The sequence below is a fragment of the Ostrinia nubilalis genome, chromosome 29, assembly GCF_963855985.1.
Source record: "Ostrinia nubilalis chromosome 29, ilOstNubi1.1, whole genome shotgun sequence".
NCBI classification, from domain to species: Eukaryota; Metazoa; Arthropoda; class Insecta; order Lepidoptera; family Crambidae; genus Ostrinia; species Ostrinia nubilalis.
Window position 1 is genome coordinate 1169913 of NC_087116.1, and position 26582 is coordinate 1196494.

At 39.0% G+C, this 26582-nt stretch overlaps 1 protein-coding gene across 1 annotated transcript; it reads right to left on the minus strand.

Moving 5' to 3' along the window:
* Positions 1 to 201: 201 nt before the first annotated feature.
* On the minus strand, positions 202 to 24666 carry LOC135085598 (ankyrin-3-like). Its single transcript, XM_063980371.1, has 10 exons — positions 24377 to 24666; positions 16282 to 16399; positions 15772 to 15926; positions 15181 to 15313; positions 14620 to 14802; positions 14103 to 14208; positions 13451 to 13594; positions 1149 to 1240; positions 800 to 949; positions 202 to 522 (listed from the first exon to the last, which is right to left on the minus strand). Exons 2-10 carry the CDS (start codon positions 16390 to 16392, stop codon positions 202 to 204), a joined length of 1395 nt encoding a protein of 464 aa, XP_063836441.1. The 5' UTR covers positions 16393 to 16399; positions 24377 to 24666.
* Positions 24667 to 26582: the final 1916 nt, after the last annotated feature.

Sequence of the window (26582 nt, forward strand, 5' to 3'; positions counted from 1 at the left end):
TTTTTACACAAACATCTAAATTATGTCCAGACATCCAGTCCATGGTTCAAATCTAGACCATTCATTGTCTTCTACCGACAAAAAACTAAGGGTATCAAACTCAAGGAATCAAAATCAGACTTTACAATCGGCCTAAACAACTTAGGCTCAGAAATACTGACAATGCAGTTCAAGAATAATCCCCAAAGTAACGAGATCTGCTTAACTGCACTCGAAAAGAAGGTAGCGGTGGAGAACTGATGGTATATCAAAGTCATGGACAATATCAACAAGGGCGGTCCTAAAGTACTTCCTTAAAAAGAACCTAGTCTGAGCCAGCAAGGAGATAGGTTTCTTAGCTCTTTCTATTAGGGTCTCTTTTTGAACTGCCGTGAGCGTGCTATTTCTTTTTATCATGCAAAGGTCGAAGGCTTCTGCCGCTTCTAAAAGGATGTAAAAGATGTTCTGGTACTCTTCTGCGGTTACGTTCTGGAGGTGGTTGAGGATGCCGTCAGGGTCACGGAACTGGGTTTTCATGATAACCTGGAAAAGAAAACGAAAGTTTAAATCAAGGTGTACTACAGAAACAGCTATGTGGAAGCCAGATGATAGTTGTAAGTGGCTGAATTAAAAAAAATCACGAGTGAATTATTTTGCCGAAAATTTATCTTTGTGGAGTAGATTCAAGTTAGAAGAAGATGTACTACGAATAATAGTTAAACCATGAGAAGATGCTTTTTAAAAATCCCTCAAATTAGACGGAAAACCTTTTTTAGTGGAGTCAAATTAGAATGAAAATCATTGCACTCCAGGAACTCACCCTCGCGCCATATCTGAGCAGTAGATGCACAATCTCCGCGCTGGGCTCGACGTTACTGGCCAAGTACTCGGCGAGCGCGGGCCGCAGCTGCGTGCCGTCGTCATCGTTGAATACCTTCAGATTCGGGTCCGCTCCACTTTCTAGGAGGATCTAGAAACAAACAGAAGCATGGAGAATTATTTACCCGTAAATGACAGGCAGGAAATACTTTAAAGAATCACAGTCCAACAAGGGCAGAGTCGGTAGTTCTAACACAAATATTTTATATTCTTATCTGGAAGGGTTTTTTAACGGAATTCATAGTAATTTATGCTATACAAATTAATGGAAAAGAGATTTTCAAACTCACTTTAACAATTTCCGTCCTGTTCGTGATGTTGTCGGAGCAGGCCACATGTAGAGGAGCACCGATCACCGAGCTCGATGCGTTCACTTGAGCTCCTGGAAATCAAAATATTTTTTCATTAAACTCCTAGCTAGCAGATCCTACCTACACATTAAAAATAATCAGTATAGAGAACCATAATTATCACATAACGAAAGGATACTTTAATTTTCCTGAAATTGAAATATTTCAGGGAAATCTTCATCTCTTCAGTTTCTTTGGAGATACCTATCTCATTCGTAAAACTATTTTAATAAGGAGTTCTAAGCAGTGTAGTATACCTAGTAGAACATTTTTTTCTTAAATCACAATTAACTGAGCATTTACAAAGCACAGCAGTAAAATTTGATCAATATCAATATTTTGCTTTCATCATCATTTCAGCTACAGAACGTCCACTGCTGAACAGGCCTCCCCCAATGATTCGCGTGGTTCGCGCATCCAGCGCCTTCTTGCTACCTATAATATCGATACCTCTGGGCTCAAAGGTCGTAAAGGACAAAATACCGAAAATGAGTTATTTATACAGTTTTACTCAGAATTTAATTCTCTATCGATCTGTATATTTAGTTTGTCGAAATTCCCAAAAAAAGTGCCTTTACGACCCATCATTTTTGATAAGCTAAACAGAATTCATCGTGAAAATTGGGATGTAAATACCATTTGATTTTTTAGTACAGTTACCATGGTAGTAAAGAACAAGTATACACAAATTTTTGGGCGTATAATGTACATGTAGTATATCTATTGTCCTATACAACCTTACATTTTCATACCCAAGTCTAAATAATTTGTCCTTTACGCTCTTAGATTATCTAAACAAATATTTTAAAAATCTACACAGTGAAGATATTAAAATAACTGTGAAGGTAAATTTTATAGACGTTTCTTATAGTATTTAAGTATGTGCGTTTGGAACAAACGAAGGAACCTAAAAAATCATCAAAAATATAATATAATAAAACTATTTTAGAGTGTAATTTATGCGATTTATACATATAAAATGATGACACCTACCCACATCGGGTAAAGTAATGTTGCTTTTTATTATTTCTCATATTTGAAGAAACTAGTTATTTGTCAGGTAAAAGATAATTATTAAAAGATGATTTAAGAAAATAAAAACATGCTATAAAATAACGTATTACCTAATTAAGTTAGTATAGTCATCATAAAAATTGAAAAAATGAAAAAGGTAGATTTGTTAAAAATATTATGAGAAAAAGTCACCTTACTGTAGTACCTTAGGTGTCATTATTTTGTATGCACAAATCACACAAATACTACACTTTACAATTATTTTTAATGATTTCCTAGTAATTTTGACTAACGCCCTTGGTCAAAACCACTTTTGAGTTTTGACTGTTACAATTATAATAAATTAGTATAGTTTCTAAAGTTATTTGGATCAGTTAATAAAGAATAACTAGTAGGAAAAATATTTACACAACATGGGAAAATATATGTTGAGACTAAGAGTAGGTGCACACCGTTGATTTTTCGTCGGCCGATAGTTTAGTCGGGCAGTTGATCAGTATGGGCATGTATGGGAGTGCGCACACTACGCTGATTCGATTTGGCCGATTCTTCATACAATTCAAAATCGGGCACAACTATCGGCCAACTAAAAACCAACGGTGTGCACCTACTCTTAATCTGCTAAAAAGCGTGAATGCAGTTTTTTTCGAAGTTATATTTTTATATTAAAAATAATTGGCTTTTAAAAACGGTATTATGTAGGAGTAAAGTAAGTGGATGTACTTTACTGGAATGAAAATCTTCCTACTTGTAATCTTACTTACCTAACTTTTCTACTTTTATACCAAGTACAATGACATAATTTTAAGCTACTATGAATTAATAATGTTTAATTTATTTAGAATTTAGAATAATAATTATTCTAAATTCTTATAAAATAATATAATAAATAATTAATATAGTTTGGTTTTCGTTTGTCCTTAATAGAGAGTTTTACCAAAAAATAAAACTTACCTATTATTTTTTATTCAATATCCGGAATCCATCATTGAGTTAGGGTAAATCCGCGAAACAGTAAAAAACTTATGTTCCGATCGATAAAAAAATAACTGTTGTAGTTCTGGTAAATTAAACTTCTGAATAACGATTCATACAAGTTTCCACATAAGGCGCCATGATCCATATTGATTAAATACTTCAAGTTATTTCGATAATCAAGAAAACACGCACTAAACGTCATTACCATCACAGTAAAAATACTGACCTTTGCCGTTGTCTTTTAATTTTTTTTACTTTACCTATACACAGACCAGATTTTGATTATAAATTTAAAATGTACATATTTACCGTGACAAAATAACAAAATTATATTGAAATCGTATTAGCCAATAAAATGGAATCATGAATTGAAATATTGTCACGAGAAATCGTCATAGCCATCGCGGCAGCATCAAAGGTTCTTTAATGTGGCCGCGACGCGACTTATCCCCGCTTGTGTCCGCGCGTCCCACTCTTCAATTCGTTGCTCGTAACAGAACAGAATGCACGTACAATTTACGCAGCTCCGAGACTTTTTAAACTCCGAAAACGAGAGACACTCGCAGTTTGTCATCGGCTCGCGTCATTCCCATTTTGTGCGATTTGGTAAGTTTTATATATCGATATTTTTCTAATAATTAGCACTTTGTAGCATGTGATTACAATAAAAAAATGGCGATATTGAGGTGTCCCAATAGTGGTGACAATTATTTTTATATAATTTTAAAATCGTTTTCGTCATTACCATTAACATCATTACCATATCATTTAGGCTTATGGTGATGACACTTTGTATATGGTAATGATGACTATGAATGGTTTCCTAAAAGAACAATGGGACAAAACGTCCCCAGAACTGTAGCACTTTAATACCTACCTTATAATATGATAGTACATGATAATACTATAATTTTATTATAATATGACAGCTCAAGTGTGACATGCATGTCTCAGAAAAAAGTTATATCTAAAATAAGAATCCATAAGCAACCCTGAAAAAATACATACAAAATCACTTTTGACCGACTTCAATGGGTATCACGACAGCTTGACCCCGGGACAATTCGACTCCTGTGACAACTCGACCCCTGCGACAACTCAAACCCTGCGACAACTTGATTTTTTTCAACACTCAACACTTTTGACTTACTTCAAATGGTTTCACGACTGCTGGACCATACGACAGCTGAACCCTACGACCACTCGAACCCTCCGACAACTTGACCCCTGCGACAACTCGATTAAATTACTTTTGACCTACTTCAAACGGTATCACGACTGCTTGAGCGTTAAGAAAACTCGACCTGGACACCTCGATCCTTGCGACAAGTCGATCTCTATTACAACTCGACCCCTGTGACAAGTCGAACACTGCGACACGTCAACCCCTGCGACTACTCTGAGCATTTATTCTAGATTCTGTTCAGGCATTGATTGATGGAGCTAAATGGTTTACAATAAGTATCATAGTTGTCATCGGGGTCGAACTGTCGTAGGTTCCCTACGACAGTTCGACAACTGGACCCCTGTGACAACTCGACCCCTGCGATAACAAGATTAAATTAATTTTAACCTACTTTAAACGAAGCTCGACCCTACAAAAACTTGACCCGGACAACTCGACCCCTACGACAAGTCCAAAATATTCAACTATGATACTTATTGTAAACCATTTAGCTCCATCAATCAATGCCTGAACTGTATCCCAACTAATATTATAAATGCGAAAGTAACTCTGTCTGTCTGTCTGTCTGTCTGTCTGTTACGCTTTCCCGCTTAAACCTCGCAACCGATTTTGATGAAATTTGGCATAGAGATAGTTTGAGTCCCGGGAAAGAACATAGGATAGTTTTTATCCCGGTTTTTGAAACAGGGACGCGCGCGATAAAGTTTTTCTGTGACAGACAAAATTCCACGCGGGCGAAGCCGCGGGCGGAAAGCTAGTCTACAATAAATGCTCAGAGTAGTCGCAGGGGTTGACGTGTCACAGTGTTCGACTTGTCACAGGGTCACAAGTACAAGTTGTCGGAGGGTTCGAGTGGTCGTAGGGTTAAGCAGTCGTAGGGTCCAGCCACTAGCGGCGTAAGGGGGGGGCGGTCCGCCCCGGGTGCCACTCATCAGGGGGTGACAAAAGTCACGCAGATTAGTACTCACTGGCGCTAGTATAACGAGGATATGCCATGATTGGGGGGGGGGGGGGGGGTGTTGCGATTAGTATCATATAGCTCATTCGAACTAACACCTTTCATTCATTCAATCGGTAACCCAAAAGAGGGGGTGCACCAGACCATTTTGGGGTGTCTTACCTCCCCACTATATGTATACCCAACTTACTTACATTAAGGACTTATGACGGAGGATGCTGTGCTGTGCTATGCCCCGGGTGCCAACCCATGCTACGCCGCCACTGTCCAGCAGTCGTGAAACCATTATTTTGAAGTAAGTTAAAAGTGTTGAGTGTTGAAAAAAATCAAGTTGTCGCAGGGTTTGAGTTGTAGCAGGGGTCGAGTTGTCACAGGGGTCGAATTGTCCCGGGGTCAAGCTGTCGTGCCCTTTGAAGTTGGTCAAAAGTGATTTTGTATGTATTTTTTCAGGGTTGCTTATGAATTTTTATTTTTGATATAACTTTTCTGAGACATGTCACACTTGAGCTGTCATATAATAAAATTATAGTATTCAATTCAATTTATTCATTTAAAGATAACAATGATCCACATGGTTAGTAAATGGGTGCCTTATACAACTATGTTAGTAATTTACTTATTATAACATACCACTAATTATCCAACCCGTTCGGTAAGAAGTAGCCGAAGGAAATGTCGGATAATAGGAGAGTCGTACCTCTCCGCCACGGTCTTCAGGATACTGTTGGGGCTCGCCCGTATCCTACTGAGCAACGAGGCAGTCTTCTTGCATAGGACAGCAAAGAAGCCGTCAGTATGCGACTGAGCAAACATTTCCGAAGCACTGCAGAAGCGAGGCAAGCCCAACAGCACCCTGAAACCGTTGTTATATTGGACCCGAAGGACGCCAAGCGATTTCTGCGAGTACGTGGTCCATAGGTTTCCCGTGTATAGACTCTGACAGTATGCTTTAAACAGAGTGATCTTGACATGGTCATTACATCGGGCAAACCTGCGAGCCAACATATTACACCTTACTGCCAGCGCCCTTCGTTCCCTCTCGATATCAACATGATCTTTAAGGTCATCAGTAACGTAGTGTCCGAGATATTTAAATTTAGTGACTCTGTTTAACTTTACCCCATTCAGCAAGAGGTCGGGTACCACGTTTGGACATTTACTGGCGGCCTTAAATACCATGTATTCGCTCTTCTTCACATTATACAAATAAGCCATGGCATTTAGCATACGCTTCACACACACCCACCATTTTTCTGAGAGCCCCCATTGTTGGCGCCAGCAGTACCATATCATCAGCGTAGCTTATGTTGTTGATACAAACAACATCTACCCAGCATCCGATACGCATACTGCTAAGGGCAACAATGAGGTCATTTACGTATAGGTTGAAAAGCCTGGGAGACGTCAGCCCACCCTGTCTCACCCCGCACTGCAACCCATACTCCTCAGAAAAAACGTTAGCCCATCTTACGCTGTTAATCTGGTTAGCATACTAATAATGGAATATTTGTGATACTTCTGACGGGACGCCCTGCCTCCTCATCTTATCCCAAAGGATGTCATAAGACACAAGATCGAACGCCTTGGAGAGGTCGAGGAAGCATGCGTAAATGGAAGTCCCCTGATCCGTGTAGTACCTGACAGTGTGCTTAAGACTAAGGATGGCGCTCTCGGTCGACAGTCCAGGCTTAAACCCGAATTGAGCATTATGTGATTTTAAATATTTATCTAGTAGAGAGTCAAGCACACTGTCAAGGACCTTTGCCGTGATTGTAGCTAGAGAGATCGGTCGGGTATTAGCATGGTCTATCATACAAGGTAGGTATTAAAGTGCTACAGTTCTGGGGACGTTTTGTCCCATTGTTCTTTAAGCTTTGTTTTTAAATGAGAAGGTTTTTTATTAGTTTACGAAAAGACTTTTTTTATTCATTTCTTGTATGTTGACTATTGTGTAAGTCTAAGTAAGAGTACCTAGGCATATTTTTCAATCAAAATCCTCATTGGTGTAAATATATATTTTTTCTGATTCTGAATAATATTAGGAACGTAAAAAAAATTTAACTAATGTCCGTATTGTTCCAAATTCAATAAATTCATTAAAATATTGAATACATTTATTTTTATTTCCAACCCATTATTTAATAGGTACGTGCTTAGCTAGGAAAATAACATAGATAAAATTGGTGTTTAGCTAAACAATTATATTTAAATTTTAGTTTTTAAGTAATTTTAATTTAATGTATTACTATAAAATATATTTCGTCATCACCATTAACATAAGATCATTACCATTTTAATAAAATCATTACCATTAGGAAAACGTCATTACCATTTTGTGAAAAAATATTTGGACGCTTGTTACTTCTAAAATCACGATTGAATCTAAGGGCCTCACACTGATCTAAAAAGCTTATTGCTTAACCTTTCAGTTTAAGCTAGTTTGCACGCATCCCTGTTAAGTTTTTCAAAAAACGTAAAATAAATCCCGCGGAATAAAATCGGCGGATCTACCCGTTAGCACCTGTTTTTCTTACCTAAAGTCAGCGTTTTCGGTTCCTTTCCGATAGTGGCGCCCTCTGTAGTGTCGGTTTGGTACTACTTACTAGGCGCGCGAGCACCAGGTTGAGACTCGTCATTATGGCACTCATGATGCACCAGGTAGACCTTACCTGGATTCCGGATATTGAATAAAAAATAATAGGTAAGTTTTATTTTTTGGTAAAACTCTCTATTATTTGTTTAGTATCAATATCCGGAATCCATCATTGAGTGATGTGTTTGTTATCACCTGGTGCCAATAACAAAGTTATTGACGCTATAAATGTGTAAGAATAGAATGAGATTAGTTGTAGTAATAAACTTTTATTTTATACTATTTTGATTTTCATAAATCAGAAAACAATAATAGAACACAACATAAAAAAAAAAAATACTCATTGACTGCCTCAAAATAATTCGATAAAGATACTGATTCGATAGCACTTGGATTTTGATTAATTAACTCTCTTTGATAATAATTTTGGAATGTATGTACAGTTTTCCAATTACCCGTAGCAAGGATTTTATCTATAGGAAAATTTTCTAACCAATTTAAAGAGGCTACTGCCGAACGTACCGAACCGGGAGTAGCTTCAATATTTGCATCTTTTAACAGAGATTTTACCCAGCCACCGATTATTGTTCTAGTAGCTGGCTTAGTCTCACCCCGGGTTGTTATAAACAAGTTATTTATATTTTGCCTACGATTTAAAGACAACTCCAATAATTTTCTAATCCAAAAAATAACATTTAGATTTTTATCAGGATGTTTTCTGAGCCTCCAGCCTGACTGACGATGATTTGAATTGTCAGTTTTGGACCCAAAAGCTGGCCACATAACAATACTATTTTGTTCATCAATTAAACTGTCGCTATCGATGCGTAATAGGGTAAGGTCGTGAACTCTTCGACCAGAGGCTAGTAATAATAAGGTAGCAGTGTGTTTAGAAACTTGGTAAAGATTGTTTTCGTCTGGGTTATATGTACATAAATACTGCAATAACGATTTAGGATTCCAAATGGGTGGCTTTTGAGGTTTAGTGCGAGCCACTGATATTGCCTTCAACATAAAATATGTTTTATGAAGAAATTTGAAGAAAGATCTACGTTAGAATTTAAATGAGTAAAAGTCGCAATTACAGATTTATGCACTAATATAGTTTTATAAGCTAGACCTACGTCACAATGTAAATATGCAAGGTAACGAGCAACTTGATCTGCATTAGGGTATCGAAAATCTATGGAATTTGAGCTGCACCACTTCTTCCATCTTGCCCATGCTGGTTTATAAGTGTTAAGCGTAGAAGCCCGCCAGCCTGACATCAGTAGATTTTGTTCTTGATCAGTCCACTCTGTCAACATGTCTTTCCACCCGAAATCAACCATGCTTCTAAGTGTAGATCTTGAATCTTCGGCGGGTGCATTCCTGTTCGCGTGTCTATTAGGGCTCGAGCTAGGTCTGGAATTCGATAAGCCGGCCGTAGAGCTCGAGAGTGTACATCGACTTGCCAAAATACTTTGTTCCATTTCGGTGCGATTAGAATGTACTTCCCGCTGGCTTGATTTAGATGACTTAGAACTCTCGGAATCAGATTTGGGGGCGGAAAGAGCCATGCGAGATTGTAATGCCACTGGTGACAGAACGCGTTGTGATGTTGTGCTTGGTGATCGTGCACGTCCATCGAGACGTATCTCGGTATCACATGAGCCGTCTTTGACGCAAACAGATCTATCTCTGGTACGCCCCACATTTGAAATTTTTTTTTTCCGTCGCTGATGCAGTGAGATGCCACTCGGGACAAGCTTTCTGGCGTGAGAGAGCATCCACCTCTACGTTGAATCTTCCGGGAAAGTACTGAGCACGAAGATGCACGTTTAGTTTGTCCAAAAGTGCTAGAAGTTGGCGAATTTGTTCGAGAAGTTTCTTTGATTTCGTGCCGCCTTCTTTGTTGATGTACGACATTACTGTTCGGTTGTCTGTCTGAAGAAGAATTTGTGTGTTTTGCAGGTGATGTTGTTCGTGCTGAATTGCTGCGTATACGGCGAACATTTCTTTTCTGTTTGCATGCCATGACATTTGCGGTTTTGTCCATGTACCCGTAATGAAGTGGTCGTTGATCTGAGCACCCCAACCGATGTCGGACGCGTCTGTCGTCAATAGATGGGTCACAGCGCTCATATGTATCGGCATGGTTGCTCCAATCGCATTGTGCCACCACTCTATCTCTGCTTGAACTGGCTGCGGAATGCTCACTCGTCGGTGAGGATGAGCCTTTGACAACTGACGACTGTAGCATTGTAGCGTTCTGCAGTGAAGACGCCCTCTTTTGGTTACGAAAGTGGCAAAGTTTAGTCTCCCCATTAGCGTTTGATACTGTTTTAGGGACCACTTGCCTGTTTTGAGCTGTTCGTGAAGTGCTTTGCGAAGCGATAGGCACTTCGACTCCGACAGGGACTTTGCGTTGCGTTTTGTGTCCCATGTTATGCCGAGAAACTCGAGGCATTGAGTCGGAGTCAGAACAGACTTTTCGTAATTTACTTTCCAGCCCAGCAATTGCATGATATGTATCGTTGTTGCAATGTTGTCGTGTAATTTCTGTTGCGATTGGTTTGCCAACAGAAAATCGTCTAAGTACACTACGCACCTGATGCCGTGACTTCTCAGTAGCTCGGCGACCCAATTGGTTACGGTAGCGAATGTTCTTGGGGCCGATGCTAGTCCGAACGGCAAACACGTCATCTGAAGCAGTTGGTGGCAATTCAGATCGTGATGATAATTTAGTCTCAGGAAGGGCCGATGTTGTGGCGCAATGGGAATGTGGAAGTACGCCTGGCTCAGGTCTATTTTCGCCATCCAATCTTGGGGGTGTAAAAAAGTTGGTACACGAAAATGGCTGAATAATTGGAATGGTTTCGTTACAACGAATTTGTTCAACTGTTTTAAGTTGAAGATCGGGCGATGGCTGCCGTCTGGCTTGGGTACCAGGAAAAAGGTTGAAAGATAACTGGGGCTTTGTTCTGCCGGTTCGAGAATTTCTGATTCTAACATGTTTTGTATCTGGGTAGTCATATTATCGTGCGAAGTTTTGGTTCTGTACTTTTGCATTGCAATGGAATTTGGAAATATTAGTGGTGGTTTTAGAATGAACGGAATGCGTACCCCATTTAGTAATTTGCATATTTGCTCTGGTGCACCCAAGTTGCTCCAGACAGTTTGAAATTGTTTTAGACAGCCGCCTTGAAATACCCGATAGTCATTCGCGACGTTTAATTTTATAGGAAGTGTGAGATCGCGACTTTTTACCCTTATGCCTATTGTTTTCCTGCTTATCTTGGCGTTTTCGATTTGGTTGTCGAGGTGCGTGTTTTTTCGAGGAATTAGTTCGACGAAAAGTAGCGTCATCTGTTTGTTTACTTGTTGATGGCTTCTGATTCTGATAGAAATTATCCTTTGATTGCACTCGAGCTGTCGGTTGCAGTGAAGTAAACAATTTATCCGCCTCTCCAATTTTTTGGAGGTAGTTTTGAACTAACTCATCATTAAATAATGTTTCCTCACTGGGTGGAATCTTGTACAAAACATCCCTATGATAATCCTCTGGTATTTGACGCAGCAATGTATCTCTTCTCGAAGTAATGAAATCTGCACGCCTACCGCATACTATTTGTAATATATCATCGGTTACTTTACTGTACGACGAGTCTTTCGAAAAAGATGATTCTATTTTATCGAACAATGCATTAGGAGTCAATATCTCCTTGCACTCGTTGGCCCAATCAACTACCGCTTGTAACGTCTTATGCAATTCTTCTTTTTGTAAAAGCAACGCGAGCGTCAACCCGGCAAAAGAGCGTTCGTACAAATATGAACGAGGATCTTCACGTAACATAGCCGACTCAAACCGTTTTAGAGAATCGTTAACGCTTAACTCCACAAAGCCGGGGGTGGCCAGATATTTTTTCTGAGTATCCGCGAATCGAACTGCATACCAATCATCACTCGCGAATCGTTGCAAATCCCTCAATTTTTTAACGTATTTTTCGTTTGCTCGTGCATAAAGCGGATCCTTAACCATAGTACACGGTTCAGACAGGTTAAGTTTTGTATTTTGGGATGCACTCTCGCAAGGTCGGCGTAAGTTAAAGTCCAAATTTGAATCAACAGCCGCCGATTGATGATCGTCTTTTTTAGCATTCAAAACGTCGGTACTTTTAGAAATCATATTTGTTAAAAAAGCAACTTGTTGTGATAAGAATTCAAAATGTGCATAACTCACAGTTTGGTCTTCTTTCCTTGCCTTTGCTCTCCTCGGGTACTCGCTGCTGCCGCTGGATAAGTCGCTGCTGTCTGAACTCCGTGATGGCGATCGATCACGTTTCCGCGATCGAGTACTTTCTTCATCGGCATTCACTCCCGTTGGAGAAGAGTTCTCCATATTTTCGGAAAGGAACTTATAATTTGCAAAAATATAGTAGGTAATTTAACTAATTTGAAAAATGTTTTTTGCAAGTGAAACTAAACTGACTTGTGAACGGCGCGAAAAACAACGCTATAATGACGAGTCTCAACCTGGTGCTCGCGCGCCTAGTAAGTAGTACCAAACCGACACTACAGAGGGCGCCACTATCGGAAAGGAACCGAAAACGCTGACTTTAGGTAAGAAAAACAGGTGCTAACTCAATGATGGATTCCGGATATTGATACTAAACAAATAATAATTCTATTATATTATCTGCATTATCATAAGGTCAACTGGTGGACAGACTGCCCTATGGAATTAAGTCCGCTATTTGTAGTTTTTCGAAACAATAATAATGATTAAATAAATAAATAAAATTAATTTGGTTTCGGTTTTTCCTATAAAGTAGACATTTATGAAGTTTTATTTAAAAGCTTCATAATATTTATTTTCTAAATTTGCTTTTATATCGGAAATAGTTTCTTCTAGTTCGAAGATATCAAAACTTCTATTTAAATAGTTTCACAAGTTGTGTGCATTAAATTATAAAGCTACGGAAAATCATTTTATTTCATTTAAAAGACCATAATTCATTTAAATTATGTGAAGAAATGGTATATTACATATGAAATACCATAAAATATTAAATATTTAAGCTAAATCATCAATTTACCCTTTCATAATACCGTACCTGGGTGTCCCGTTACGACCCATGAAAACCTACAAAACTATGTAAATTGTCATTTATTACCTTAGTTTTGTAGTTTTGTAAAATAAAAATAGACTTACGACCTAAGTAACTTGCCTAGGACGAATATTTGAGGGGCGTAAAGGTCTTTTTATCGTAATTTTGAGGGCGTAAAGGAAATCTATCTCAGTAAATACAGCTCTAGTCCAGTTTTTCAATACCTCTTCGGAAAATGCTGTGAATTCTAAGCACTTTCTTCATAAGTCATAATTTAATAGCTCAAAAAACAAAAAAGTTATCGTCGACTAAAAAAATAAAAAAAACGTTTTTTGCTTCTCCTGAAAAGTCGTACTTTGTCCTTTACGACCTTTGAGCCCAGAGGTATCGATATGAGGACGTGTAGAGTATTTTGTTCTTTACCTGCAGACAAAAGCAGTTCCACCATCGGCACGTCCCCCTTCAAAATGGCCAAGTCCAGCGGACTCGGCTTGCTGACTTCCATCGGACACTGGTAGTTGACCCGAGCGCCTTGCTTCACCAGGAGATTGACCACGTCCGTATTGCCTGGGGAGTATATCCACGCTAACATTTTAAATGCGAACTCTGTCTGACTGTTAGGTAAATATGATTTGATTGATGAATTATGGAATAGAAAGGTACTCTTTTAAGTCCTGTGAAGATGGTCTACAAACTTATTCATGACTGGTAAGTAGGTATTTTAGCACATTTTGTAAAGCTATCTTGCATGGTGTCGCTATTTTTAGGTCTACGTGTCTACTGTCACACCTGCTAGCATCTCGTTATGAGTGAGAGGAATGGGTGAATCCAAAAATACGTATCAGTGCAAGGAGCAGTAACCCTGGTAAATAAAGTACGAAAGTAGTAAAGGATAGCCTATTTTTTTTTGTTTAAAAACGTAGTTTGGTAGATCAGGAAACATCAAGGAGAGTTAATGGTGCAAATTAATGAGAATATGAACCAAGTCATGATTATGGAATATCTAATACTGTCCAAAGAAATCACCCAAGAGCCTATTTACAACAAGTCTTTTAAATTTAGATTCTGCACGTACCACCCAGCACAGCGTAGTGCATGACGGTGCGGTAGTCGTTCCTCGCGTCCGCCATCGCGTTGACGTCGGCGCCGAAGCTGATCAGCAACAGGACAGCATCCATGCCCTGTAAACAATAAAAATGTTGTCACTTAGAAGGGAAACGAATAAAAATAACTAACTTAACACATCTTTTGTTCTATCTGGCCGATGAGCCACCTAAATCCACTAAAACCCGACGTTATCATCCAAGGATAATGAAACGGAGCCGCTGCGAACTGTTATTGTCCTAAAATTGGACATCCGGCCGTGGTCTATCACAGCCATCTTAAATTAATCGAGGCGAACAGTTTTTCGAAGTTTCATACAAAGAATACTAATTGAAACTACTTATTTCAACAGCACACTTATCCGCACCGTAACGTAAACACCTCCCGGCGAAAGGAGATACGGTGATAATCCCTTTCCGGGTCGATAAGTGTGCTCTGACCTTTAATTGGACCTATGTAAGCAAAAAAGTTTGTAAGTAATTTACTACCTTCCTCTGCCTAGCAGCCTTCATCAACGGCGTTAGTCCAGCTCGGTCCCTGGAGTCAGGGTTGGCTCCGAACGTCAGCAGCAGCTCCAGGTACTCAGGATCAGAGACCAGGTTGATCTCGGAGCCGAAAAAGTAGCGCTTGTTGGGGTCCGCACCGTGCTCTAGCAGGAGACGGGCTACCTCCTGAAATAATCAGAAAAATTTAGGAAGTTTCGCCACAGAATAAGTAATTGTACCTAGTTTCGCTAAAGATTCGATATTTATTTAAGCAAGAAGAAAAAGGTACTGAGCTGAGGATCGCATAAAATCTTGTTCGCGACCTCGGTTCAGCTGTGTGAATTTTGGTCTATGACAGAAAATCTTCATTTAAAGTGCGCGTGTCCTGCTTCCAAAACTGGGTTTAAATATCTACTTACTCTACCTATTCCCCATGGTCTCAAAGTAGGTATAATCTAAACCAAAGATCTAAATCGGTTCAGTGGTGTATGCGGGAATGAAACATCCATCCATCCTCACAAACTTTCACATAATATTAAAGTGGTAGAAATAGAAAGAACTTACATAATGCTTGTTCCTGATAGCCAGCCTCAGAGGTTCGTCGCACAACGTTGTACGAGGGAACTCTTCACCAGTATCTGGCCTGTAGTCCACCGCTGCGCCGCTCTCCAGGAGTAGTTTCACCAGCTCTTTATACCTGGAGCATTAGAAGAGGGCGCTTTTAAGCTAGGACATATTTATCGACAGCCATTTTAGTCAAGTCTGATGGTGTGATCGACAGACTAACCAATACTCTCCGACAAAAGTATTCAATGTCATAATTTCATGCGCATTTTATTTTCGAGATGAAGCTATTTTAGAAGCCGGACTCACGCCTGTTGTGCGCCTGGGCTATGACGCATTTTTTATCCAGAATATTATCTAGAAGTTTTCTGGAGATTTCTTAAGTAGGTAAGTACCATTTTTAAAGGAACGATGTGCATGACAAAAAATATCAAGAGATCGACCTCATACTTTTAGAGACGCTTAAGATCAAAGTCGAAGTTTTTCTGGGGCTTAGGCCTGGCCTGGATAGCACTGATAGGGTTTACTGGGGCACGTAAAAGTGCTCTTTAATAGCCCAGAAAGTGTATTTTATGACCATTCTAAGCTTACCCATGCTCTGCAGCGAGATGCAACGCGCTGTACCCGCAGTCGTCTCGAGCGTTGACGTCACATCCACGTACCAGCAGCAGCCTGGCCGCTTCCAGGTGCCGCTGCCAGATGGCGTAGTGCAGCGGACGGAGACCTTGGGTCACGGGCTCGTTGACCTGGAAATAGAAGCATAGCCTGATGACAAAAAGTTGTAGGTAGTAAACGAACACTATGTTACACTAATTAATGACAGAAATTATAATTATAGTCTGTTAATTAGCCCAGTCATTTAGCATCCATCGAGGTCTTCGAGAAGAAGTACGTTTGTCCACTTTAGTACCTCCTACATGTTTACCCCTTTCATGGGTTCTGCGTCAGATATCCGCTTATTCAAATTAAAACTACTTTACCGTAACATTACCTACTTAATCTACTATTTCATATTTTATGTATGGTACAAGGCGAACTTAATACCATGCAGCATTCTCTTTTAATCAACCTTTAGGCCATAAAATAATCTTTAAAGCATACCTTGGCTCCACAAGCCAGGAGTATCCTGATCTCGTCTAGCGGCACCATCCTGATGATGGAGTCCGCCAGCTCTCGCTGGAGGGACTTCTCCGATATCACTTCAGATGGCATGTTGGCTCTGAGGGCAAGGAATAAATAAATGTTATGTCCTAAAGCGCTTTCCAAACAACGCGACATGGTTACTATTAATACTATTCCCGTGGATGTTGTAAGAGGCGAGTTTTAAAATTACCTATGCGAACTTTGGCCTCCCCAAGTCTCAACTTAACCCAGTCTGGCCAGTGTGAATAACATGTCCTACAACTCTCATGTCCAATAAAAACACACATCATTCTACGTACAAAATTACCTGTGATGGACAACAGATCGAAATGCCAGTTTATTTCGATCTCCACTCAGTTCAATATTAGAACCACTTAGGCGCGTGATAAGCGCGTGCGCATCCAACACGAGTTATTATTATGGACATGCGTATCTGGATCAAGGTGATAAAAACTACGCAATAATATGTTTACAAAACAGAATCGCTTTATGGGCGGTTCAATGGACATTTCGACTTTTCAGTTTATTGTTATTACTTACTAGCTGACCCGGCTAACTCTGTTCCGCCTTAAAGGCAATAAATAAGCCATCGCAATTTTTCCTTATTCGCTCACCGTTTAGACCTACCCTGGACTACGACAAACATTTTAAAACCAAAATCAGCTCAATCGGCCCAGCCGTTCTCGAGTTTTAATCAGACTAACGAACAGCAATTTATTTTTATTTATATAGATAGATAGATTAGATAGATAGATAGATTTTATCATCACTGTCCGTCCACTGCTAAACACAGCCGCCCTCAATTACAAACTTATCAAAGAAAATTATGAGAATAAAGAATAATTTATGCTTTGGTAGTTTTTTTTATACCTGGCAAACCGTTTCGAAAAAAAAGAAAGATTAATTCCCTCCCTTGAATTTAAAAAACTTCTTTTTGCCGTAGTGCATTGTATTATTTTAGTTTTCATGTTGCAACAAAGAACTTCTTAAATAATTCATTTCAAATTTTTTGTCTTTATTCAGAAAACTCTACAGACATCAAAGAAAATAATTTTCCTTTGTCCGAAAAATTCAGACAGCGTCATTCCCCAAAACCAACTCCACGCTTTTGGAAGGTGGCCATGTTTGAAACGCGCGGGAAAACTGTTCGCATGTGACTCTATTTATCTAACGCAACAAAGCTAGATTGCGATTAATTAATTACAGCTAATTTAGTGCGATGTGCTTTTGTTTTATGTCAGTCATCATTTATCAAGTCAAATCATGATAAGGGCACTCACATCATAAACGCTAACAAAGTTTTTTAGTCTATAATTTTGAGGTCATTGTCCGTGAGGAAGACAAAATGGTTATTTTGGTTCCTTTTACCTTTTAACACGTTGAGTGCGAAACCAGGTCTATAGACCTTGTGTACGTCACGCTTACCGTGCGGCTAAGAAAATTATAATCTTCCTTGTCGTGCGAAAGGCATAACTTCAATTGGGTCCGGTGTAGGAAAGTGATGAATATATATCTATGATGTATTCTTAAAATAGAATCCAATGATGTACCTACCTTAATACCAGGTTTTTAGACCTGGTACCGCACGGAAGTAATAAAATGTCTTCACAATGCGAAACCAGGTCGAAGCACCTTGTACCCCGCGCACCTGGTACCGCACCCCACGCTAGCTTCGTGCAGCCAGTGTTGCCTCGCATTCGTAAGAAACGCACATGTCGACATGGCGTCAAGAGAAACAAACAAAATCAAAACTGAAAATTGATTATAATTTAATTTGCTACACGATTTATTGCTAATTTAAATAATGTTTTTCGTGACAAACATTTGAAGTTGTAACTAAATATTATTAAATAATATGTTTTCTTTAAATATAGCTTATTTAAGTATTTATGCACGTATGTCTTATTTGTAAAATATTTAGACTAAATTATTAAAACATCTTTGTTTGTTACTTTTTTTAAATTTTTATTAAAACTTAATTTAAACTATCGATATTTGTATTTCACATCCCTAGAATACCCACCAGACTTCCCTACTTCAGTGCGGCACAGGGTGCATAAGCCTTGTATTTTGAATATAGCTATAATTTTTATACTAAACAAGTTATTCACGAACGCCTTCAGGTGTATGTCAATAAATGCATTATTATTAATATTCAAAGAAAAAAAACACAATATCTATTAACATGAAGCCAAAAATAAAATTAATATATCTTAAATATTACAAGGTCTTTAAGCCTTGTGCCGCCACAATGTAAGTTTTAATACCAGGTTTACTGACCTTGTACCGAAGGAATGGAAAGTATTAGAAAGTTACTGCCGCAGCAAAGGTGTTAAAGAGGCCTCTTTCTATGTTCTGTGATATTATTATGGCCAGATCTGGAATATGGACCATCTTGATTCGTCTGACTGAAAGTTAGTTTCGGATGCCGTAAAAGTAAAATTGATTGATGTAATGCAGCGCTTGTTTATGATGAGGTGCAGAAGCGGTTAATAGTTCATACAATTTTATATGGCGCTCGAAGTGCAACGGTCTCAAGTTCTCAACAACAACCCATTTTGTTTATTTCATTCATCATCATCATCATCTCAGCCATAAGACGTCCACTGCTGAACATGGGCCTCCCCCAATGCTTTCCATGTTGCCCGGTTGGTAGCGGCCTGCGTCTAGCACCTTCCTGCTACCTTTATGATGTCGTCGGTCCACCTTGTGGGTGGGACCTTGCTGCCTCATCGGCCGTCAGTTTATTACAATCCTTTTGGTCAATAAATCTTCAGTCTACCTACTTACACCTATTTAAGTTTATCGTATTCGGTTTTAATCAATCTATAAAACAGCGTTATAGGTAGGTATGTTGTTGATTCTGGAAGATGTACTCGTATGTAGGTAGTTACTAGTTACCTACCTACCTAGCTACTTGTATGAAAACAGGTAATTCCACGTGCGTGGGTGCGTCTCGAGTAGGTATTTTGTACAATCTAGAACACTCTAGAATTGAGATATTTATCCTACATAACAAGTAAAGTCCAAACATTGTAAACAATGAAAGTTCCTTGACACAATAACCATGTGGGAGCCATTATTCCATTCAACGATTTCGTACTTTCACAATCATTTTGATCCTGGCTGAAATCCAAATCTAAATAACCAATTTGTTCTGAACCGCTTTCTTTTGTGAATCCCACAATAGTGTGGGTCTTTTAAAAATGGGCGGGATATGGGTCAAGAGAATCGATCGGCGTAGATAGTTTCCGTGAGCAAATAATAGATGGCGCCTCGTGGTGTTTACAAACAATACTGCGTGGTTGTTAATTTTAGGTTTGTTGTGGTAAAATAAAATGGTTTGATGATCTAAAATAGTTTTTTCCGTGTTATCTAGATTGCGACGTTGTATTTCCGCAACAATATTTTTAAATGCGCAAAAAAACTCTATCATCTTCTGTTCCTACCTGTTCAACGCCTAGACCATGGAATGAGTTTAGAAGAATTTTAGATATTTTTTTGGAATTAAGTAGTGAAGGCGGAAGGTGTAGGCGGTTCTATAGTTTGGAAGGCGGCAAAGCGCTGCTTCTTATTCATGGGGTTCCGGGCCCTTCCCTGAAAAATAACCTTAGGTAGGTACCTACTTACTTAGATTAAGCCTACTTGTAAGTATGCCAGTGTTAGGTACCTAAGTATTTGGTCACTTTTTGTCGCAAAAATAAAACTTGAAGAGGTTGAAATGGGAAAAGATGTTGTAAAAATCAATCATTATACCTACTTATAATACTACTATATTTTTGTGGTTAATTTACTGTTGTTTTGGTGCAATAGGGTAAAGACCCCCTTTTTGGCCACTGTACAAATTTTTGCCGTTATAGTGCGATAACTGTAAAATTAAAATGATTTCATAAAATAGTCAACACTAGAGATTCTGCCCTACCTATTATAAAAAAATACCTACAAATTGGGCAGGGCACATAGTGCGCAGAACTGACGGCCGATGGGGCAGCAAGGTTCTGGAATGGAGGCCGCGTACCGGAAGGCGCAGCGTGGGACGTCCACCTACAAGGTGGACCGACGACATCGTAAGGGTAGCAGGGAAGCGCTGGATGCAGGCCGCTACCAATCGATCAACGTGGAAAGCATTAGGGGAGGCCTATGTTCAGCAGTGGACGTCCTATGGCTGACATGATGATGATGATGATGACCTACAAATTAAATCCCTACAAATCATCCCCTGATGAGGCTGCAAAATAAATAATTATTGACCAGTAGATTTACGCGGGCAAAATAAACTACCTATATCAGTCTATATCCATCCACAGGTCTTGAGCTCATGACACCAAGGCACCAAGCGTCAACTCATGTAGGTCAAGACTGCAGTACTCTGCCAGTTTGGTCTCCCAAGGTATGCCCATATATGACGATGACCAGTCAGAAAAAGGCAGTTGGCATGGGCTAGTATTGGGCCGTCCAATTCGTCTGACCTTAGGGGTGATGAACTGTAAAGCATAAATAGCACTGGGATTCCCTGATGAGATAACGCACCTTCGGTTAAGTAGGTATTTTAAATTACTAGCTGTGTCCGCGACTTCGTACGCGTGAAAACCCGTTTTCACAACATTTTTCATTGTTGCTCTGCTCCTATTGATCGTAGCGTGATGTCGTATAGCCTATAGCCTTCCTCGATAAATGGGCTATCTAACACTGAAAGAAATTTTCAAATCGGACCAGTAGTTCCGGAGATTAACGCCTTCAAGTAAACAAACAAACAAACAAACTCTTCAGCTTTATAATATTAGTAAGTATAGATAAGTAGGTATAGATTTCTCTTTCGTTCGTTTCTGACGTCTACTGCTGGACAAAGGCCTGCCCTAAGGATTGCCACAACCACCGATCCTACGCTGCCCGCATCCAGGTGTTTTCCGCGACCTTCACCAGATCGTCGATCCGCCTAGTGAGAGCCCTGCCCACATGACGTCTTCCGGCCTTTCTTTTAAAGAATAGTTTATGAGAACTTATTGAAAGAACAACTACCCGCAATGAAAAATACTTCACCACCAATAAAATCCATGAAGAATCCAATTTCATCACTGCCTTCCCCTTTTATTTATTTTAAACTTGTATGCACATAAAACAGTGTACATAAGGCGGACTTAATACCTTTCGGCATTTTCCCCCAGTCAACCTTAGGGCCAAACTGAAAATAAAGTAGGCGGTATAAAAATGATTTTATCTTAAACAGCACTATCCTCCTCTCCCTAGGTTGCCTGGAAGAAATTGCTTTCTTCGAATAAGACTGCCTAAACATGCCATTTGATATCATTATGTATTTATTTAGAAACATAGTTTTGACAAATAATAAAAAGTATAGGGTAAGTACACCAGTTTATGTCGCCAACTATCAACACATAATATTTCTATGTGACATTATGTAGGTACACTAGATTTTTAGTAGCGGAAATGTCTTGTAGCATTTTTTGACGTGAATCCAAGCGGCTGTCTCCTTTCATTATTTTAAAATGATAGAGACAGCTAGCTTATAAAAAATTTTGTTGTTTCATTGGCCCATCCGGTTTGATTTGGAAGAGAGAAGGGATTATGTAGCCAAAATGTTATGTATTATGATTTTGCAAAGCGATATAGGTACTTACTAATACATCGTGATTTTCTATTGGCAACGTTCTTTTCTTATCTCACAGGTCAAAACCCTTGGCAAATCGTCAGCATACTAGCTTGATTTGACACTGTCGATGGCCGATGGCGTAAATGTTAGTACATTTAATTTAAAAAAATGCCTCTGTGGTTAGTAGACTACCTGTCTCAAGCCCAGAATTCCCTGCATCATTTCTCAGAGATCCCATGTTCTAGTAGGGTAGTAAATAAATTTGGTGAGATCGGATCTCCTTGTTTTACACCTCTTTCTATATTAAAAGGCTTTCCTTTCCTTTCCAACTTTATCATGGCACTGGTTTTGTAAATTTCTCGGAGCATCTCAATGTACCTCTCTTCTCTCTTTCAGAGTAATTGGTTACTAATTTGTTTAAAATATTCAAAATCGATGATTAAGTCATCCTCTTCGTTAGTCATTGACCTCTGTCATCACACGCTCTAAATACACGAAAGTAACAAACCCCACTAAATGTGCCCACATAAAATTGTATAACACGCCGACGCAAGGTTACCCCGTGCGACGCCCGTCTAGTCTCTCTGCCAATAGGAAAAGCCGTTGCTATGGCAACGCCGTGAGCTTGACATAAGCCATCACCATGTGACCTTGACGAGGCGGCAATTTGGCTTCCGTAGTTTTTGATGCAAGTGATGATTGATGGGTGAGTAATATCGTTGAAGTTGGTCGTTTGTTGTCGTGACGAGAGTACTACAACTCGGATTCAGAATCAATGAAGTTTTCAGCTAATCATGCTTAGTTAAATCTTATCTTGGGCTACGCCTAGTGCACCTTGACCCATAGGGATCTTCTGTACTTTCCTTATCTTATTTCCTATCGTCCACAAAAGTTCTATCCATTATGCATTAAGTGCCAGGGTGAGAGCGACCTTCTACAGTCTTCTGGTGCCTGGTTCTACTGAACACAAAAGACCCATCTTTGTTCAACCTTACGCGTCACATTCACACAGAAAGTGTTTCATGAACTCCGCGTGTTCTCCACATGCTCGATAGCAGTCTTCTATTTCTAAAACCATGCTTTAAATGCTTCTTGAATTTTATTTAGCGGTTTGTCCATTCTTCTTCTGCTGTACCTTTTCCCATTTCATTTGGGGTCGGAACATTCTGTCTTGGAATGTCTATTGATCTGAGCTCGTTCCGAATCTTTTGAAGCCACCAGTTGTCGGGTTGTCGCCCTTCTCAGTCTTTTGTTTATTATCTATATAAATAAAAAATATAAATAAAAATGAATTGATGTTCGTTAGTCTGATTAAAACTCGAGAACGGCTGGGCCGATTGAGCTGATTTTGGTTTTAAATTGTTTGTCGTAGTCCAGGGTAGGTCTAAACGGTGAGCAAATACGCGCGCGATATTGTTTTTCTGTGACAGACAAAATTCCACGCGGGCGAAGCCGCGGCCGGAAAGCTAGTAGGAAATATAATTTAAATGATAGGTAGGTAAAATATTATTGCAAGATCAGTATCATTCATCATGAGTCTATAGTTACAAGAACAGTCACTTTTTCAAAAACAACCAGTATCTAACGATCAAAGGAAGAAATTGGATGAAATAAACCATTCATATCTGGTGCATGTTTATTTATTTTAAAACTTCACACCTGAAGAAAACCTAAATTATTAAAACAAACAAACTTATTAAATTCACCTCTAAAGGAAAACAAACGGTTTATTTTGAACCGCCAGACGGAAATATGGCGGGAAACAAAAACATGGCCGAAAATCCGAAAATAGAACGTCCGATCTTTGACCCCGGCCCTGGCCTTCGACGGTTTGGCCGGAAATGGCTAAAATTTTCAAAGGAGACTGGACGTAGGTAATTTTTCTTTTATAATGCGCACCAAATTTATTTTCAACGATGATGGTTATTTACGGACAAAAACATTCTTTGTTTGTTTCACTATTTCTGCTATGGTGCAACAAAGAGAGATTAAATGTTTTGGTACATCACTAATCTTTTTTTTACAGCTTGTAATGACAAACTATTTTTTTTCTGCTACTCTTGTGTAGTTACTCTTACTTTTTACTTATTGTGTGTCAATGTGTTTACCAAAATGAAATAAACCTTTTATCAATTATCTAATTATTGTTCTGATATCGGAGGATCAAACTAACAGTAAAAACTTCTCTTTCAAAGTACATATATTGCAATCACTTGCCTCTTTGTTTACATTCTGCTAAATAAAAAGGTACCTCAATATACGTAAAATACGAGTTGTTAAAAAATAAATAACGTACTTAACCTTTAAATTGAAATATATTTAATTCGGCATTCCTACACACCGAGTTAAAAATCGTTTATTTAAAACAATGAAGTTAAGAAAGGTTTCCTAATTTTATTTTATTTTTTAATATTTCATAATGCGTTAAAAATAAATCTCACTCACCTTTTCGATTAAAGAGGTCCCAACACACTTGCGAAGTCGAATCAGGAGAGCACAAAAAAGTTTCGTTCAACAACACAATCCTTTGTCCACGCGGCGCGAAAAAAAAATTCGCGCCGCCGATGATTTTCCCCGCGCTTTTTGACAACTGCGTATAACCTCAAAATGATTGACTGATATATCAAAAAATCAATCTTTTGTTATGAATGCCCAAAAAACTCTAACGTCCGTTCAGTTTTCTAGTCATGTGCGAACTGTTTTCGTGGAACGCGTCGGGGTAACCATCGCTCTTGGGAACGCGCCAAAATGGCGGAGATCCAAGTACGAAGTACTGAGCGTGCGTACGGTAGGGTGAAAGAGGTAGTTATCGTCCTAAAGGAATTCTGATTAAGCGTTTTTTGTTTCTATTACGCAGATCTACGAATAAATCTAGCATATGTCGATGGCTCAAGTGCTCGTGATGAAACCTTATGAATGTTAGTTTATCAACTACAACCTTTGAGGGCCTCGTTAGTTCGCAATTAACTATTTAAATAACAATTATGATGCCAAAGCTATAAGCTTCCATCCGTTTAAAGATAAATCTTTGTCTGCCTGGCTGGCCTATCTTCGTATTCTGAACATTTAATAATATTTAAAAAAAAAACATTTTTTTATGGAATTCCTTGATTGGCTCAAAATTTTCGGAGTAACTAGTACCTATTTTAAAAAAAAATCCTTGCATAAATCTAGTATGATTGAAGTAGGTACTAAATCTCAAATTCTCAATTAATAGTCAAATCACACTCATAAAAGTAATTATATTTTCTGCAAATAGATTTTTAAAAGCGTTTTTATTTTTTTAATTGTTACTGCCAATGACCGGTGCACGCACCCTACTTCCCGGCACAATATTTTGATCGTTGATCGTGCACCTTAGCGCACAAAGGCAGTACAACGAACTTAGTTTTATTTGTCGGTGAACTACAGGGAAACACGCATTTTGATTGAGAAAACAAATCATTTCGACCTTCACATCATTTTTGGGAAGCTCTTGGATTGTTGAATTAATTGGAAGAAGTGTCAGGTTCGATTCTTAGGCGGAGACACAAAGAATTCGTTCTAATTACTCATCTAGTGTAAGACCACAAGACTGCGTTACACTGCGTAGGTCCCGTATATTCACAAACATTACTATGAGGTCTCACACTGCGCGTGGACGCACAGGCACAGGATGACACACGAACCAATCACAGAGCTCTATTCAACGCTGTGCGTTCGATTTGCTGCTTCACATCACACATTGCATCGTTTGTGAATACGGGCGATAGATAATCTCTTGGATTGTTGGAATAAATGGAAGAAGGCTTAGGTTCGATTCTTAGGCAGGGACACAAAGAATTTGTTCTATTTAATACTTATTTATGTGTAAGACCACAACAAGACTGCGTCAGAAGAAAGGTTGTTTAATATTTAGCACCAATAACAGAGTATACCTAAATGGATAATGCAAATTGAATTCCTTATTAAATTTTATTCTTTAAAGTTACTGAGACTAGCTGACCCGGCGCACTTCAAACCATTAAAGAATTTTTCAAATCGGTTCAGCCGTTTCGGAGCCGATTCAATACAAACCAACCATTTGAGCGTATCTATTATTTTTTAGTTTCAGTGAGGGCACGGGTGAGGGGCGCCCGTGCGATTAGTGACATAATAGGAACTCACGAGTCATCCCAACTATCCCAACTAATATTATAAATGCGAAAGTAACTCTGTCTGTCTGTCTGTCTGTCTGTCTGTCTGTCTGTCTGTTACGCTTTCCCGCTTAAACCTCGCAACCGATTTTGATGAAATTTGGCATAGAGATAGTTTGAGTCCCGGGAAAGAACATAGGATAGTTTTTATCCCGGTTTTTGAAACAGGGACGCGCGCGATAAAGTTTTTCTGTGACAGACAAAATTCCACGCGGGCGAAGCCGCGGGCGGAAAGCTAGTGATGAATAAGTAAGTAGCTAAGCTACCTTCGAGTCAATCTAAGATAAGATCCTTTCTATGATCTGAGGAGTCAATAGTCCAACATCCTGAGGTGGACACACCATCTGGGGTGGGCACCCTTTTGCAGACATTTCCATGTCAAATCAATAAAATTAATGTACCTACCTATTTGGCTAGTGTACCAAATTTTTATTGTTTTTATCCGACTGCGCCAGAAGGCGAATTATGTTTTTCGA

What these genes read in the sequence shown, in the direction of transcription:
- LOC135085598 (XM_063980371.1), bottom strand. Translation starts at nt 16,392, where the DNA reads ATGCCATCTGAAGTGATATCGGAGAAGTCCCTCCAGCGAGAGCTGGCG. An exon ending in TCCTGGCTTGTGGAGCCAAG is followed by an intron (nt 15,927 to 16,281) that starts GTATGCTTTAAA and finishes TTCTATTTCCAG; the next exon opens with GTCAACGAGCCCGTGACCCA. An exon ending in CATCTCGCTGCAGAGCATGG is followed by an intron (nt 15,314 to 15,771) that starts GTAAGCTTAGAA and finishes CTAATGCTCCAG; the next exon opens with GTATAAAGAGCTGGTGAAAC.